This window comes from Brassica napus, chromosome A9 (assembly GCF_020379485.1).
Source record: "Brassica napus cultivar Da-Ae chromosome A9, Da-Ae, whole genome shotgun sequence".
Lineage (NCBI taxonomy): Eukaryota > Viridiplantae > Streptophyta > Magnoliopsida > Brassicales > Brassicaceae > Brassica > Brassica napus.
In genome coordinates, this window is record NC_063442.1 from 2321374 (window position 1) to 2338328 (window position 16955).

The window sequence follows — 16955 nt, forward strand, 5'->3', positions numbered from 1 at the left end:
ACATTTATATATTATTAGCATTAAGAATATGATCACATTAAATAGCCGGCTTTGTGCTGAATCAAAGTATACATTTTTAATGCCAGGCTACACTTGGGGAGAACGATTGTTGTCGTTTTCGTATACTGCAACAAAAATATATTTGGAGAGTACAATACATGTAAGTAAATGCACTATTCCTGAAATTAAGGCTAATTGGGCTTACATCTGTGTTTGAAAGTAATATGATATGTTCGAAAAAGTTAGTGGAACTTGGTTTAGTTTGGATAGTACGAACTACTAAGCTTTATTTATTTTTGTTACTTACTTAGTTCGTGCCTTTGTGCCCGTGATTAACCATGCTATTTTGCATCAGGGATTCTTATGAAAATCCTGAAATTTCCTAAGACAGAACTTATAGTTAACACTGATACACGTCACTAGATGAGTTATCAAAAATTGAGTCTACGAATACGCGTTGTGAAATTCTTTCTTGCTTTTTTTTTATTTAGTATAGCGAAAATCAAAAGACACGAAAGACTGAGAAAAACAAATCATAGTCTGAAAAAAATAACAAAATCAAGAACAACGGCTTAAACTCTCAACATTAAAAACAAGTTTATCAGAAATTTCACCCCAAAAAAAAAAACTAAATGTTAAATTAATATCTCAACCATAAACATGTGTTTCCATCGTACAAATCATATTTCTTTTATTACGTCAAAAATCTCGCCCTAAAAAGTAAGCCATCGAAGTTATTAAAAAAGAGACATTGCGTGTTTTTACATAGCACTAGTACATGCCGCATGCCCATATCGAGTTACCATCATGTTCATAAATTCACACAATCAGACGGAACAAGTATGGCAATATAGACCTCCCCACCTTTGTGTTTCTTTAATATCAGACCTCATTTGTTTATGATAAAATCCTCTTTTCTGTTTTATAACCAGTCAAACCATACATTTACACACACATATATTCGTATATATATATTCTGTTTTCCGTCATGTTTGAATTGTACATCGACTTGCAAGTTTCGAGTTTTAATTTAATGTTTTTGTTTATACATAGTGGGAAGATTACACCGTTAGAAAATATTTTAGCAAAAAAAAAAAAAAAAGATTACACCGTAGTTATTTAGGCCATTTTTATTAGGCATTTAGGTTATGCTAACAGTCAATCACGAGAATTTAGATTGATACAAGCGGACATAAATATTATTTGGTGTCTGTAAGACTGTAACGTTACTTGAATCAGCCAATACGAATAGTTTCAAATGCATGTAACCATTGTGTCCGCCTTATGGATCTTTAGAGTTGGCAGGTATTGTTAAAAGTAACCAAACTTTGAATTTTAGTAAGAAATAAGTTCCCGAATAGGCAGAAAACTTTTCATCAGTGACAGTAACTTTGATCCATTACCCATAAAAGTACTTGATTTTTTTTTGTAACTTAAAAGTATTTATATTTATGCAATGTTGTTTTTCACATTTGCCATTATCATTTTATTACCGCTTTGAAGTTACATCACTTTTTTTTTTTTACTTTTACACTAAATTTAAGTTATCAACCATAATATTTTTATCTTGTAATATCCAGATTTTGGAATAACTGGCTACTACTAAATTTTAAATTTGACTAATTCTAGTAGGAAATAATAATATGAATAAGTTTACAAAATAAGAATAATAATATGAATATCATAGACATATGAAAATATTACAAATGATGAAAATTCAGGTTTACATTTTTATGCTTCCTAATACTATATATTTAAAAATAAATTTGTTTTTTTTGTTCTAGTATTTTGAAAATATTTTAATGTAAATCAAAAGATATTTAATAACATAAATCATATACATGGAAATATGAAGGTGAGTGTGGAAATTTCTTTAAAAAAAAAAAATTTGGCATCCGGAAATTTCTAATTGATATAGGAAATAAAAATATTAAATTGCACTGATTTTTTTAAAACCTTTCAAAAATAGCTTTGCATTTTTAACATATTTAGTATAAACTAATTTGTTTTAGTAACAATGTAAAGCTTACCAACAATTCTTTTGATTCTTTCGAAATAGTAAAATTATCATTCTGTATAGAATGAAATCATCTTTGGTTAGTAGCATGAACTAATAAATAAAAGTTCATAGAAAATAAACTCTCCATACAAAAAAGAAAGACAATGAAATTAAACAAAAGGCCATAAAAACTGTTGATTTCCTTATTTTAAGAAATCGTTTAAAAAAAGTTCTATCCGAAAAGTAGCCTCCCTCACGCACCTTCAAAGGGGACGACGACTAGAAGGTAGAAGGAGTCAAAGCAGAGAAATAACTACCAAATGGCAAAAGAAGTTTCTGTAGACTTTATAAATATAATCAAACATCTCTGAGAATAATTCTTGAATCGTTTTCTAAAACGCGACATTCTTTCTCCTCTCTCTATCTCTGCGACTTTTCAGGAAAGAGAGATTTTGGAAACCAGACGACGAGGCTGAATACGAAGAATCTCGATGATGATGATGATGATGATCTTGTCCTCCTGCTAGCTTTGATAAATCCTCTGTTTTGTTCCTCTGTTTTGTTCTAATCCTCTGTTTTGGTCCTCTGTTTTTATTTCATCATTCTTTGCTCGTAAGTCGTTACGATCTCTCTTTCGTCTTTTTATTTCGCAAATTTCGATAAATCTCATTGATTTCACCAAACCCTTGTCTCCAAATCTCATTATTTCAATTTTCATTTCCCAAAAAAAAAAAAAAAATCTCTTCTTTTAAAAAAACTCTGTTTTAACGATCATCATGGGCTGTGCGAGCTCGAAGCACCACCGCAAGAAATGCATCCATTGCCGGAGAGGATATTCTCCGGTAGACATTCAGCGAAGCAAATCTGTGCGCCACCCATCGCAACGCTCCGACGATAGCCCCCACATGGTCCCTCTCAGCTCCTCCAGCTTCGGATCTCTCAAGCTCTGCGACTACTCTTTCGGACAAAACCACAAAGACTTGCTAGACTTCAGCGGGAAGCTTGTCGCCGACGGAACAGGAGATGGGTTTGGTCCTAAGGAAGTCAGAGCGAGGCCCGACAAGGAGAGGTCGAGTTTGGAAATGCAGGCTAAGCTCATGGAAGCTAAAGTATGGTCAAGTATGATGAGCGAGAAGATCCCCAAGATTGTGCCTAAAACTCCTATCTTGACGCCTCCGGGAGAGCCGGAGACGATCAATACTTGGGAGATGATGGACGGGCTTGAAGATGGTCTTCGTTCACCAAACCACGTTAGCAGCTTCTCCTTTGAAGTTGCTCGTGGTGGTGATTGTGAACGTACCAAGTCGAATTGTGATCTAAAGCCATTGTGGCTTCAGATGGAGGAAGAAGGGCTCGACGATTTCGATCCAGAGATCATTTCTTCGTTCAGGAAGTCTCTCCAAGAACTCCCTTCTAATCATCCTTTCCATATCTCGGTTCATGATTTGAAACTAAACCCACAGTTTGAGTTCTCTGATGAAGAAGAAGAGGAGGAGAAAGCTGTTGGTAAAGACAAGGTGATACTCTACTTCACAAGCCTTAGAGGTATAAGGAAGACATATGAAGAAAGCTGTGATGTTAAAGTTATACTGAAAGGCCTTGGGATTAGAGTGGATGAGCGAGATGTATCGATGCATTCGGGTTTTAAAGATGAGCTGAAGGAGCTGCTAGGTGCTAAATTTAGCAATGGTGTTGGGATCACATTGCCTAGAGTTTTCTTGGGGAGGAAGTATCTCGGAGGAGCTGAGGAGATTAGGAAGTTGAATGAAGATGGGAAGCTTGAGAAGCTTCTACAAGGATGCGAGAGGGTGGAAGAAAACAGAGATGGTAATGGGATAGAATGTGAGGCTTGTGGAGATGTAAGGTTTTTGCCATGTGAGACGTGTTCAGGGAGTTGTAAAGTGTACTATGAAGATGAAGATGAAGAAGATGATGAAGATGATGGTGGGAGTGTGAAAGAAGGAAGAGAGTATGGGTTTCAAACATGTCCTGATTGTAATGAGAATGGACTCATTAGATGTCCTCTTTGTTGTGTTTGAACATACACAAAAAGGTAAAACATTAGTCTTGTTTTTGTTTGTTTTACTACATTGGAGTTTTGAGTCGCTTGTGGGTTTTCTTGCCTCTACAGATTTTGTTGTACATAAAGAGGTTTTTATTGTGAAAAAAAGAAGAAAAGAGTTATATTTCAAGTGTAAATTGTTGTTTATTCTGTTGACCAAAAAAAATTGCTGTTTATTCTTTGAAATTTCATTCATGCTTTACATGTCGTTGGACTCATATATTTGAAAAGGTAGTGGGAGTAGAGGAAGAAAAGTCAGCTTACAAAATATGACCGGACAAAAATAAGAATCTTTCAAAAGTCAAGTTCTTGTGCTTTTTCTTTTGTCAATATGTCAAAACTCTTATGCTATGTTTGAATAATAGTCATCATTCATAAAGCATAGTTGAAAACAAAAAGTAGGTATGTTTGTTTAAGGTAGATTGTTAAGTTGTGAAGATCCGAGGATCAAGCAGAAGGCTGATTTCAGTAGTCAGGTCCAAGATGAAAAATTTAATCATATAACGGAATTTTGAATATTTCAGACATGATTCGTTTATCCTAGTATTTTTGATAACTCAAAGGTACATGGAGACGAGCTCTGAGCAAGCAGATTTCTACCGAGTCCGGCCTCATGGATTAGCCAAGGTCTCTTAGTGCGAGTAGTGCGAGCTGTAGATTAGTTTGACCACTGCGGTTTGCCATTCGTCTTGCTAGTTCAGTTTAAGCTTAGGTGCTCAAGTCTTTTTGTTTTTGGTGAGTGTGTTTTGCTTTCTTTAGCTTGTACTTTAATTGGATTGTTAATTAATTAGCTTTTCTACTCGGCCCAGACCGTCTACAACTTAGCCCGTTATGAATTAACTAGACAAATTTTTAGGACCATGGGTGTATCATCATCGGTTCATAAAATCTCATAACTCTCTTATTTTCAATTTTTCTTATAATTATAATATCATAATAAATCAGCTTTTAAAAAAAAACTCTCTTAAAAAAATACAGTCCTCTTACTTATCTTTTCTAATTTTTCATGTTTTATTTTCGTTTAATATTTTATTATAAAAAACAGAAGAAAAAACTAACTGTTATGCATATACATACCTAAAAAAACTGATAACAACAATTTTAAAAATGACAGTTGTATCCAGAGTTTCTTATAAAGAGACTCTAATCTCTTATCTAGTCTCAGAGAAAATACAGTCCACTTATTTTTCTTTTTTAATTTTTCATATTTTTATTTTTGTTGAATATTTTATTATGAAAAACGAAAAAAAAAAGACTAATCGTTGTGCATGTCCATACCTAAAAAAACTGATAACAGCAGTTTTAAAAATTACTGTCATAAACAATTTGGTTACATAGGTAATAGGTAATCTTCCATCGTCTCTTAAATCTGTATATTGCTTCCTTAATCATCTGCCTTTAAACCATGTCCATTGTGGTGTTTAATATATATATATATATATATATATCATCTGCCTTTACTGAACTGTTTTTCAGCAAACTTTAACTATATATTGTAAATAGCTATTTTCCATTAAAAAAATATTATGAGCATTTCTTAGGCTTGCAGCAATTATTTAAGTTGCTTTTGTTTGCAAACTATAATTTTATATTAAAATAATAAAATGGGATTTGATCCGCATTGGGTTAAATTAATGCGAGAGTGTATATCTTCAGTTCAATATAGAGTTTTACTCAATGGGCAGCCACGAGGTCTCATTATACCTCAGCGGGGACTACGGCAGGGGGATCCATTATCTCCTTATTTATTTATTATGTGTACAGAGGCTCTAATTATGAATATAAAAAAAGCAGAGCGGATGAAACAATTGACCGGTATGAAGGTAGCCAGAGCGTGTCCAGCTATCTCTCACTTGCTATTTGCAGATGATAGTTTGTTCTTTTGCAAGGCAAACAAAGAAGAGTGCCACACTATTCTTAGGATACTAAAGGATTATGAGGCTGTATCAGGACAACAAATTAATTTTCAAAAATCCTCAATTCAATTTGGACATAAGATTGAGGAATCAAGCCGTCAGGAATTGCGAGATATATTGGGAATTCAGAATTTAGGAGGAATGGGTTCTTATTTAGGTCTGCCGGAAAGTTTAGGAGGATCCAAGGTTCAAGTGTTTGGTTTTGTACAAGATCGTCTGAATAATAGGGTGAATGGTTGGACCTTTAGATTTTTCACTAAAGGGGGAAAAGAGGTGATTATTAAGTCTGTGATAACTGCGCTACCAAACCATGTGATGTCCGTGTATCGGTTACCGAAAGCTACAGTGAAGAAACTAACGAGTGCGGTAGCCCAGTTTTGGTGGAGTCCAGGAGGAAGCACACGAGGTATGCATTGGAAATCATGGGATAAATTGTGTGAACATAAGGATAATGGTGGGTTAGGGTTCAAGGATCTGAATGATTTTAATACGGCAATGCTTGGAAAGCAATTGTGGAGGCTGATCGAGAAGCCAAATTCTATTTTCTCTCGAGTTTTCAAAGGACGGTATTACAGGAATGCTTCACCCCTGGATCCGATTCGCTCATATTCCCCGTCGTATGGCTGGAGGAGTATCACCTCTGCTAGATCTCTGGTTTGTAAAGGACTAATTAAAAGGGTGGGTACAGGATCATCTATCTCAGTATGGAATGATCCTTGGATCCCATCCACTCGCCCGAGACCAGCTAACAAAAATTCTCATCACAGTTATTCGGACCTTACAGTGGATTCCCTTATTCATCAGGATTCCCGCACTTGGAATTTACAGGCACTTAGGACTTTGGTGGAGCCTAACGATGCAAAGTTGATTGAAAGTATTCCTCTGAGTAGAAATCAGATGGAAGATAGGAATGGTTGGCATTTCACTAATAATGGGAAATATTCGGTACAATCAGGGTATCAAGTAGAAAGGATCTATCCTGACAAGGAAAAACCACCAGATTGTTATGGTCCCAATGTGGATATACTCAAGGCATTTTGTTGGAAAGTGAAGTGTCCTCCAAAACTACGGCATTTTCTATGGCAGTTGGTGACAGGTTGTATAGCAGTGACAAAGAATCTAAAATCTAGAGGAATACAAGGAGATACAGTTTGTGCACGGTGTGGAGACGCAGAGGAATCAATAAATCATGTCTTCTTTGAGTGTCCTCCGGCACGGCAAGTGTGGGCACTATCTAAGATTCCATCAAATCCAAATTTTTTTCCAACTGGTTCTCTTTTTACTAATATGGATCATTTATTTTGGAGAGTTAACCCAAAAATGGAGGATCATCAGTTTGCATGGATACTATGGTATATTTGGAAGGGCCGGAATAATAAAGTTTTCAGTAATATTGATATTGAACCGAGAGAGACGCTAAACTTAGCAGAATTGGAGTCAAGACTTTGGGCTGAGGCACAAAATATCAATAATCCAAGGGTCGTACCTGAAGTACAGCTTAGATTGCCCTTAGTGACCACAGGAAGATGGTGTTTCACGGATGGGTCTTGGAAAGATAAAGATGTTTTTTCAGGACAAGGTTGGCTCAGTACCCTTCCAGGGTTTGAGGGTTTGTTAGGGGCAAGGAATGTAAGGGCAAGTTTATCACCTCTTCATGCGGAGATAGAGGCATTGACTTGGGCAATGGAATGTATGAAAAACTTAAGACAATATCAGGTCACATTTGCAACGGATTGTTCTCAACTGGTGAAGATGGTTTCAGAACCAGAGGAATGGCCAGCATTTGGAAGTTACCTGGAGGATATCAAGCTTTTGAGAAGAAGCTTCATCAACTCAGAAATTGTTCATGTTTCGAGGACGGACAATAAAATGGCGGATCGTTTGGCACGCAGTGCTCGGATACAACCGTCGTTCGTCATACACATGGATGCAGAGTTGCCACTATGGTTTACGGAGTCTATATGAGTCTGTAAATGTTCTTGCTGTCAAAAAAAAAAAAAAAAAAATATTAAAATATGTATTATTATGTTACAAATAATAATTTATAATTTTTTGTCAATATTTTAGGACAGTGAACAATAATTTCAAATTATTTTTTGGTCTATTTAATTTTTATTATTATTTAGAAATATATAATTTATTACTTTAATGGTATAATTGTAATATATTAGTTATTTTCTATTTTATATTTTATAGTAAAAATAAATATTTTTTTTAACTTTGCCACATCAGCTTTTTGGATTACGTTTTTCAACCACTCATTTTGATATATAAGGACATCGTATTCTAATCAAGATGTACAGTAAACATATTTTCTGATGACATTACGCCTGATGATGAATCGCCAATGTTGAATCTTATAAATTTCTCCGATTCACCCAACCAATATCTTCCATTAATGGTATATTCTTCCCTTTCTCTTCCACAATTGAATTTTTAAATAATATTGTGTACTAATTTATCAAGGATAAAATCGTTGGATATAAATGAAATGCAGAATAATTTCCAAATTTATTGAATGCAGGGAAAGACGCATGAATAGTTTATTGGATTGATCCATGTGTATATGATGAATGAAAATGATCTCCTTAGTATGTTTTCAACAGTTAAATCTAATCACAAATCTAATTAACTAGCATTAAATCCAGTTATTACTACACTTTGACATGGACCATAATCTAAGCTAATAGCGCTATTGATGGTGATAGTGTGCTTATAACCCAACTGTTTGGTCATGTTAGGACCAACACGAAGCCCATAATTATCATGAAGAACAAGTCGATTCACATGAGTCTTTCTTACGAGAAACTCTTTTTAACGGACATTCAAGTGAACAACAACGTTCCTTCAGTCAATCCATGTTGAATTCAGGAATCAAGTGTTTTCACAATGGTATATAACAATCTTTGGGATGATTTCAATTTCATAACTATAATATATTAAGTCTTTTGTCTAATAATTTTCAGAACCAAAGAGTGGTTGGTCAAAACCTCGAGCAAGCAAACAACGGATTTGCACATCCAACTATATTCTCCTGAGTTTCCAAACTATCATCAAGAGCAAGTTATTCCAATACCTTTTATGTATGAAGTTAATTTATTAGTTACAATTTTTATAATAATAGAAATCTCATAGTTGATTATGTAAACTCATAATATATTATTGACTGGTGCAGGATACAACAAGAAAATGCCGCTCCATTTGGTGCACCTTTTCCTCAGCAATTACACCGTTTCTCTAGCGATAATAACTTTCCGTTTATAATCGTTACAAAATATAACAACAACTTCTCAAAACTTGGTATGCCACATCAGTTTTTTTTAAGATATATATTAAGAACAATTATTTTATTTTCTTTAACCATGACCAATGTTTTTTTTAACTAACAACCAATACGTATGTTTAAATTTATATTATAATAAACAAATTTATAGGTTTATCTGCAGCATCAACAACAGTGTTTTCATGCTCATACCCTCTCAACAAGGTATGCAATCTAATTCCATGTTAATTTAACATATATATATTTAATTACTAATGGTTTTCATATGAATGGTTTAGATTACCTCTGTTTTCTATGTTAAACAGAGAACATATGACAAGCAACCAAAATGATGGTTATTATAATTTGGATCAAATTATGGCGGTGACTTCAGAACCTTCAAGTCTTATAGGCCCTCCAAACAATCTCATTCCCAATCGGTAATACTCAGTAGTAATTTTGTGTATATTTATAGCATTGATCTTTACATTTTATAGGAAAATATATTATTTTTATGAAATATAGGTCAGTTTACATTTTGATATTGTAAACCTTATCTGGAAATCGCTTAAACAAGTATATTTGTTTTTCTTCTTTTAAAGGTTTTTCCTCCACCCCTTTCTCATCAAATCTTTGAATTAATGTAGTATCATAGATTCATATATAGTCCATCGCAGCCTCTATTCTTATCCCTTTTCACTTTTAATCGATTTTTATTCTTCTATTGTCTCTGAAAAGCTACAAACTGCACAATGTGAAGTATTGCTATGACAATCAATCTAAAGGCAAAGCTTTATAGACTAGTTGAGCCTCATACATTAACAGAACAACCTACCGGTGACAACAAAGAGACATGACGATGAAGATGGATTAAAATAAAGTAACCAAAGTTTAACGATGACAATGTTATTAAGATAAGGTTTACAAATGTTAATAGCAATATTAACTCAAAAGAATATTCCTTAAGCTTAGAGCTTGTCGACGTTATTGTGATCACAAACTTTATTTTAACAGCATTATATCATATTTTTTTCTTTCCATGTTAGCTCCTATTGATTGCGAAGACGCATTTCTTATCGTTAACAGTTATTTGTCGAAAGTAATATTATTGTGTGAAAAGTGCAGGGATGAAACTTACTTGATTGTTAATTTTTTTTTGAAACCAAAGTAATATTTTTTTTTTTTTTTTTGTAAAAAATCCAAAGTAATATTACTCTCGGCAAACTGATATTTCGTCATGGGACATTTCTCATACCCACAAAACCAAAGTTTTTCCAAATAGATTTGTCGGACGTTAAATGTAGATACCCCTCATTACTTCGTCAACGTCATGTGCATTTATAGAATGCAATAAATTATGAGCCGGTGCATACCCAATAAATAATAAATATTTTATATTTTATATTAAAGGGATAAGGTATAAATACTTCATCCATTCCTTAAAAGATAAATATTCTAAAGAAAAATTTTATTTCTAAAAAATTTATTTTTTACATTTTTAATGCATGTTTTATTAACTAATTGCAAACTTCAAAAATTTTAATGGCACTAATTAATCTTTTATTGGCTTAAAACTGTGGAGAAGAAGATAAACACAAAAAAATATATACAAATTTAGTGTGTTTTATTAAAATGTGTGAAAAATGTAGAATATGGATGTTTTAAGAACAGATGGAGTATTTGTTAGAAATGAATTTTAAAACTTTCAAGTATTTTGATAAGAGATCAATTTATCCATTAGGAATAAAAATAGTACAATGGATTATTCATTATTTATTCATTCTGCATTTTCTTCTATCTTTTGACTGACACAATCGAGTTCAGACACCACAATGATCGATATTTTGTAAGCACAGAACATAATCAGACTATAATCAAATGTAACTGCTGGACCGAAATTCGGAAGCTCATTAAGAACACGTCGCTTGATAGTATATTAAGGACGATCAACATATTACATATAAATTAATATTTTCTATTATAATAAATCACTATATTGGAAGGTTACATAAGTAAGCTTCTAATGACGGCAGCTTCTTGGCTATCTTCATCAACTGAGTCGAGGAGCTGCGACAAACGGTCACTGAGATTGTCAACTTCTCTATGCAGCTTTCTTATGTAGTTGCATGTCTCTTGTAGTACCTTCGATGCTGACACCTAATATTTAATATTATTTGCAAACATAATCAAGACCACATACATGTACGGACATCACGCAAACATGAGTTTTTAGACGTTTCCATTTGGTCAAAATAGAAAACAAATACGCTGTCAGTCAGGAGTCAAAAGTTTCGACGTTTAGTTTGATAAATTTGTGTTCTATCTTCTTTTTCACGAAAAAGTTATTTTTCTTCCTTTTTAAAAGGGGAAAAAACTGAACTATATATATAAAGAGGTCGGACGAAATTGATGTTATGTATTTTACCTTGTCAGAACGGCGTCGTTCACGAATCTCAGGCAAAAGAACACGGAGCTTACTTACGAGGTCGATCATCTGGTCATCGGAGATCCTCAGAGCACTTGAAGATTGTCTTGATCTTCTGTTAGACATTCTTTGTTGCTTAGTTGTAACACTACTATGTCGCAAGAAAGTGAAACTTAAGCTGCGTACTTTATCTCTTTCTCCGGATTGGACAATAGAGAAGAGATGGGGAGGAGTAGCAAGAGATAAAAAGGTTATAATACTTAATAAGGGAGTTAAGTTTATGAAGAAAAATAAGAGTCTATATAGCCAGTAGATATAGAGGGTTTATGTTTTTTCCACGAGTTTTATATTTTGTTGAAGGTGTGGAAGCAGAAAGAGAAGAAAACTGAAATGTAAGGAAGTATTGTGTAAAGACACTTAGAGATATAAAGAAACTGAGAAAGTGATAAGAGGGACTTAAATAGGTCGAGGACCACAGGAGAGGGATTGAGAGAGAAGAGAGAAATAAGCGTAGACAATGATGTAATATGAGAGAAATAGATTTGATAACCTCTAACCGAAATCGTTTGAAATAATTTATAGAAAACTTTTATCTCGTGTATATATACCTAGAGGGTAGATGTGAAATGGATATGTAATATTAAGATCAGTAATCATTTTTTCTTGCTAACTTGTACCATGCAATAGTTTATGCTTATAGTGGTATAATAGTGACATATTTATCTCTTACAAAATATATGAGTGTTTTTCTGATAGACATTTATCTATGAAAATATCACTAATTACTTGTATTATCCAGATTGCAACATGTTTAGTTATCTCTAACAGAAAGCCATAGCTAAGTTACAGTAAATTTTATGAAGAGATCACTGTCAATTTTAAATATCATTTGTTTGAAAACAAAAAAACTAGTAAAAATATTAATAATTGAGGTTATTATATATATACATATATATGTTGAATAACGGAGGAGAGTTTTGATTTTAAATAGAGAAAGATATGAAAAAGCTGTGTGTTCCCAAAGCTGCTATTGAAGTTGAAGTGGGATTTAAGAGAAGTGTTCCATGTTGAGCTAACAATGTGGCCCTTTATGTGCATGTCGCTAAAAGGCAATACCATGTGATGACATTGACTTTCTATATTCATTTCCATTACTATTTACTAAATTTTCACATTGTGTTAGTATTAAGAACTAGAGCTAGTGAATAATCTAAAGAGTTCATAGCTGATCATCTTAAAAAAAAAAGAAGAAGAATATATAAGATATGAAGGATGATTTCTATTGATGTATAAGAGTACATATATATTTATACAGATTACATACATCATAAAGGGAAAGAATATATCAAGCATTTACAGAGTAATAGAGAAAGCGTGATACGCAAGTAAGGTGATTGATCTTCTTTCCTTAATATTCCCCCTCAAGATGGAGGTGCTTTAGCAACACCAATCTTGTCTGAAAGCGTCCTGAAAGGTGATCTGGACAGTGGCTTAGTCAAGGCATCAGCAAGCTGGTCTTTTGAGGAGACAGGCTTGGCGTCTGTCATATTACAGCGTTGGAGAAGATCCAGAATGTACCTTCGCTGAGTTAAGTGCATGCCTGCATTGGTGCGATGAGCTTCTATGACAAGGAAGTAATTTAAGTCTTCAGGGTCCTTGACTGAGAAACGAGTAGCAAGGAGAGTCAAGGTCTGTTGCAGCAGAACAGGATCATTACCAGTGATGATAATGTAGATCATTTGTGTATGTTCGCTGAATCTAATTACTGAAGCATTACATCGAAAAAGGATCAAGCGTGGACTTCCTTCGACCTTGAAACTGATTACTCAAAAAAAAGTAGTCATGATAAGTTCGTCTTCTTCCTAATTTAACTCCTCTGTTTCGGAAACTTGAGATTTTGTACACTTGATGCTAAACGGCATGCATGTCCCATGTGGTTGCTTAAGATCTCGGATTATGCCTCCTTAATTAGATTCTTAATCATGATTACCACGGGGACAAAATGTACTTAATTACGTCCTTTGTGTGTGCATTATTTACATAACATACAAAAGTATCAACAAATTAGGGAAAATGACTAATTAATTCCCATTGATTATAAATTTTAGTCAACTTAACCATGTTTTCTTCTCCAAAATCAATGGTGTTGTGATTCACATTCCCAACGCAACATACCTTCCAAAATTACTGTTACAAAGTTTAAGTTAGGGAGAAGTTCGGACTTATTAATAGATTATAGTTTACCTTCTAGTTTAAAATTTATAAATGGACATTTTAGAACTTATGCTACATAAGCTAAAAAGAAAACAAATAAATAAAATTTACTTATTTGAAATAATAGAAGGGATAATGAACATCTTAAGCCATCTTTTTAATTTCTAAATTTCCTATTTTTTCACATTTCAAATAGATTATGACATGGCTTGATGAGAGAAACATGTCAAGCAACATTTTCATACTAATTATTTATTTATTTATGGTCCTTCATGGGGACACCAAAGTATGATATTGTTAAAGCATTGCTTGGCTAAGTTTCACATCACAATGGTTAATTAGACTAGTATGGTTGTTTCATTCTCTATTTTAATGAACTTATCAAACACATTTTAATTGATTAAAGATAAGCAATATAACTATATTCTACTTATTTTTGAGCAGGGTAAATGATTTTCAGATGGTATATATTGCGATTATAACCTTTAACTACATAGAAATTATGTTAAGACTGATTTGGCTCTTTTCCTTCAAACTTGAATTTGTTTCTTAAAATAGTATTTCGCAATTATTTCTATAGCTTTGGATTTGGTTGAGGCAGGCAAATATGTGTTGAATATTCCACCTCTTCTTCCTAATAAATATTTTGTAAAACTCACTCCATTCTTTTGTAAAATAATGCAGATAAATGTAGACATTGTGCGTGTATAATTGTATATATATGTAATATACATATATAATTAGTTGCAGGGAGATGTAACATGTTAGTCCATGTGGGTTTCGCGTACTAAATGTTAGGCCGCTTAGGCTCCACAGTGTTTTTATGTCCAACGATCTCCTTAGATTTTTCCTATCAACTTTGGTCCATTCAAACATAATGTAACAAAATAAGAATTTTCAAAATATAAGTTAATGAAGAAATGATGAGAAAAGGCAGCCATATGCAATAATTGAATTTTCGTATGCAGCTATATACAGTATTCTCATTTAAATAGTTGAAATTTCTGGTATAGTTAGGTTTACGCTGCGGAATCAACGTCGTAGTTTAAGCTTACGATTTTGCTAAAATTCGTAATTATAATAAACAGCATGCTATAATAGTGATTTAGACGAGTCATCAATACGTCTTGACTTTCTTATAAGTTTTAAATAGAAGAATACTGTATAAGAAATGATATTATAGGCCGACAGAATACTTAATGATGTTTAAGCACACTCACCTACCTATAGCTTTACTCACAAACCGATAGGTCAATTTACCAATATATAATTGCTTTAACTCCTTACACCAACTTCTTTTTACCAACGTTGAATTGTACTAACAACTTTATGATATCACGTAACCGAGTTTTATTAATATTACCGATACTATTGCAAGTAGGCGGTGAAGTATCACGATAGCAATATGAACGTTGAATCCATAAATTACCATAACATTGTAAGACAGTAACTAACTTATACTATACGGTGGTGAATGTTAAAAGGTCTAAAAAGTATTTATATCACAAAAACGTACTTACTTTTCGATTATTATACAGAGAGAACTTTTTTTTTAACTATGTTTAAGGTGGAATATTGGAAAAGATAGATGAGCTATAGAAAAATAATTTACAATGATATTATGTGAATGAAGCCAATGCATAGAGAATAATTATGTAGTGATCATGTGGTTAGTAAACAAATATATTCGGAGTATTTGAAATATTAATGTTCCGGTCATGGAAGACCCATACGGCCTAAAGAAAAAACGTTGTAGATACAAGGAAAAGATGGACAAAGCGTTGCAAATATTGTCACGCATAGGAGAAACGCATAGGGGATTAAAAACTTATTATGGTTCTAGTTGTTTTGGGAATTTTCTCGTCGATGAAGACTGTTATTCTTAGAGTATCAGAGTAAAATTATCGACTGAACCTCGTTAAGAGTTTCTTAAAAAAATGAAAAATTAATATTTTAATTATGCAATAACAATTCGACTTTTCCTAAATAACTAAATCAATAAACAAAGAGAACTTTTGAACTTATGATTGGAGATGCTCTTATGACAAGGGAAACGACAATGACTTGACATGGCGACAAAGAAAATCAGAAGGAGAAGTTCGGTTGAGAAGGTTCGACGGTGAAAACGACAGCATCTCGATGACGATGACATCGTTGAAAGAAGAAATGGCGAATTTATATTAAGGGTTTAGTTACCTGTTAACTGAGAACCAAGTCCATTTCATTTATCAATCCCGCCTATCCGACAGAAGCAGAACCAAAATTCCTAAACCTCGGTTCCTCGGTTTGGTGTAATATTTTTTGTTATGGATATCTGTTTCATTTGTGCTCCAGCATATCTTAGCTTTCCCAGAAAGTAAAAGCCCATATAAGGCCCACTAGTAAGACCTATATCGGTTTAGGTTTCCCTACATGATGTACATTTAGATCTATTACTCTATTTTATATTATACTACTAATTATAAGATAAATGCATATAATTGTTTTATGAGATTTATAATCTTGTGGCATTGTCTTTTTATGCAAGGAAAATCATTAAATACGCTCAACTTTTCTATTTTTCTACCCCAAGAGGAGAGGATCCATTTTAATCGAAGCGAAAACTATAGAAGAAATGTGTTGATATATCACATCAAATGTTTCCTCTTGTTCTTTTTGTTAAGTGGATTTGGTCGCATGCGTAGTGGCACGGGGTTGATGACTTGAGATAATTGTCGAATTATGTAAAATGAATTAAGTTTGGTAAAGAAAATGCAGTACGTTCAATACACCGAACTAAAATTCTAAAAATCTTGTATTCATGGCGTTATATTAGTTTGATTCGAAATTATGCTGAAAATAGAAAATTTACGTTTTAGGAGGTATAATCGGAAACTAATCTTATCAAAATAGCGTTCCAAAAAAAAATCAATTATCAAAAGAGATTATAAGCATAAAGTTTAAAATTTCGGTTATATATTTGATATTATATGGTATATGTAACTCGTATATGCTTAGTGGTAAAGAACTCACAGCTATGAGTACCGCCATGGGTTCAATTCTCTTTGATCACTCAAAACGTTTTAAACGGTAAAAAA

The 16955-nt window shown here is 33.2% G+C and overlaps 2 protein-coding genes and 1 long non-coding RNA gene across 3 annotated transcripts; 2 read left to right on the forward strand and 1 right to left on the reverse strand.

Moving 5' to 3' along the window:
- Positions 1 to 1611: 1611 nt before the first annotated feature.
- On the forward strand, positions 1612 to 4253 carry LOC106392436 (uncharacterized protein At3g28850-like). The gene has a single exon (XM_022711598.2). The coding sequence runs from the start codon at positions 2776 to 2778 to the stop codon at positions 4036 to 4038; it is 1263 nt and encodes a 420-aa protein (XP_022567319.2). The 5' UTR covers positions 1612 to 2775; the 3' UTR covers positions 4039 to 4253.
- Positions 4254 to 8038: 3785 nt separating this feature from the next.
- Positions 8039 to 10287, forward strand: LOC106394998. Its single transcript, XR_007316096.1, has 7 exons — positions 8039 to 8378; positions 8719 to 8869; positions 8944 to 9060; positions 9153 to 9277; positions 9412 to 9464; positions 9566 to 9679; positions 9978 to 10287. It is a non-coding gene; the product is annotated as an uncharacterized LOC106394998 (long non-coding RNA).
- Positions 10288 to 11149: 862 nt separating this feature from the next.
- LOC106394432 (transcription factor PRE5) lies at positions 11150 to 12222 on the reverse strand. The gene is made up of 2 exons (XM_013835003.3): positions 11665 to 12222; positions 11150 to 11396 (listed from the first exon to the last, which is right to left on the reverse strand). The coding sequence occupies exons 1-2, from the start codon at positions 11788 to 11790 to the stop codon at positions 11244 to 11246; spliced, it is 279 nt and encodes a 92-aa protein (XP_013690457.1). The 5' UTR covers positions 11791 to 12222; the 3' UTR covers positions 11150 to 11243.
- Positions 12223 to 16955: the final 4733 nt, after the last annotated feature.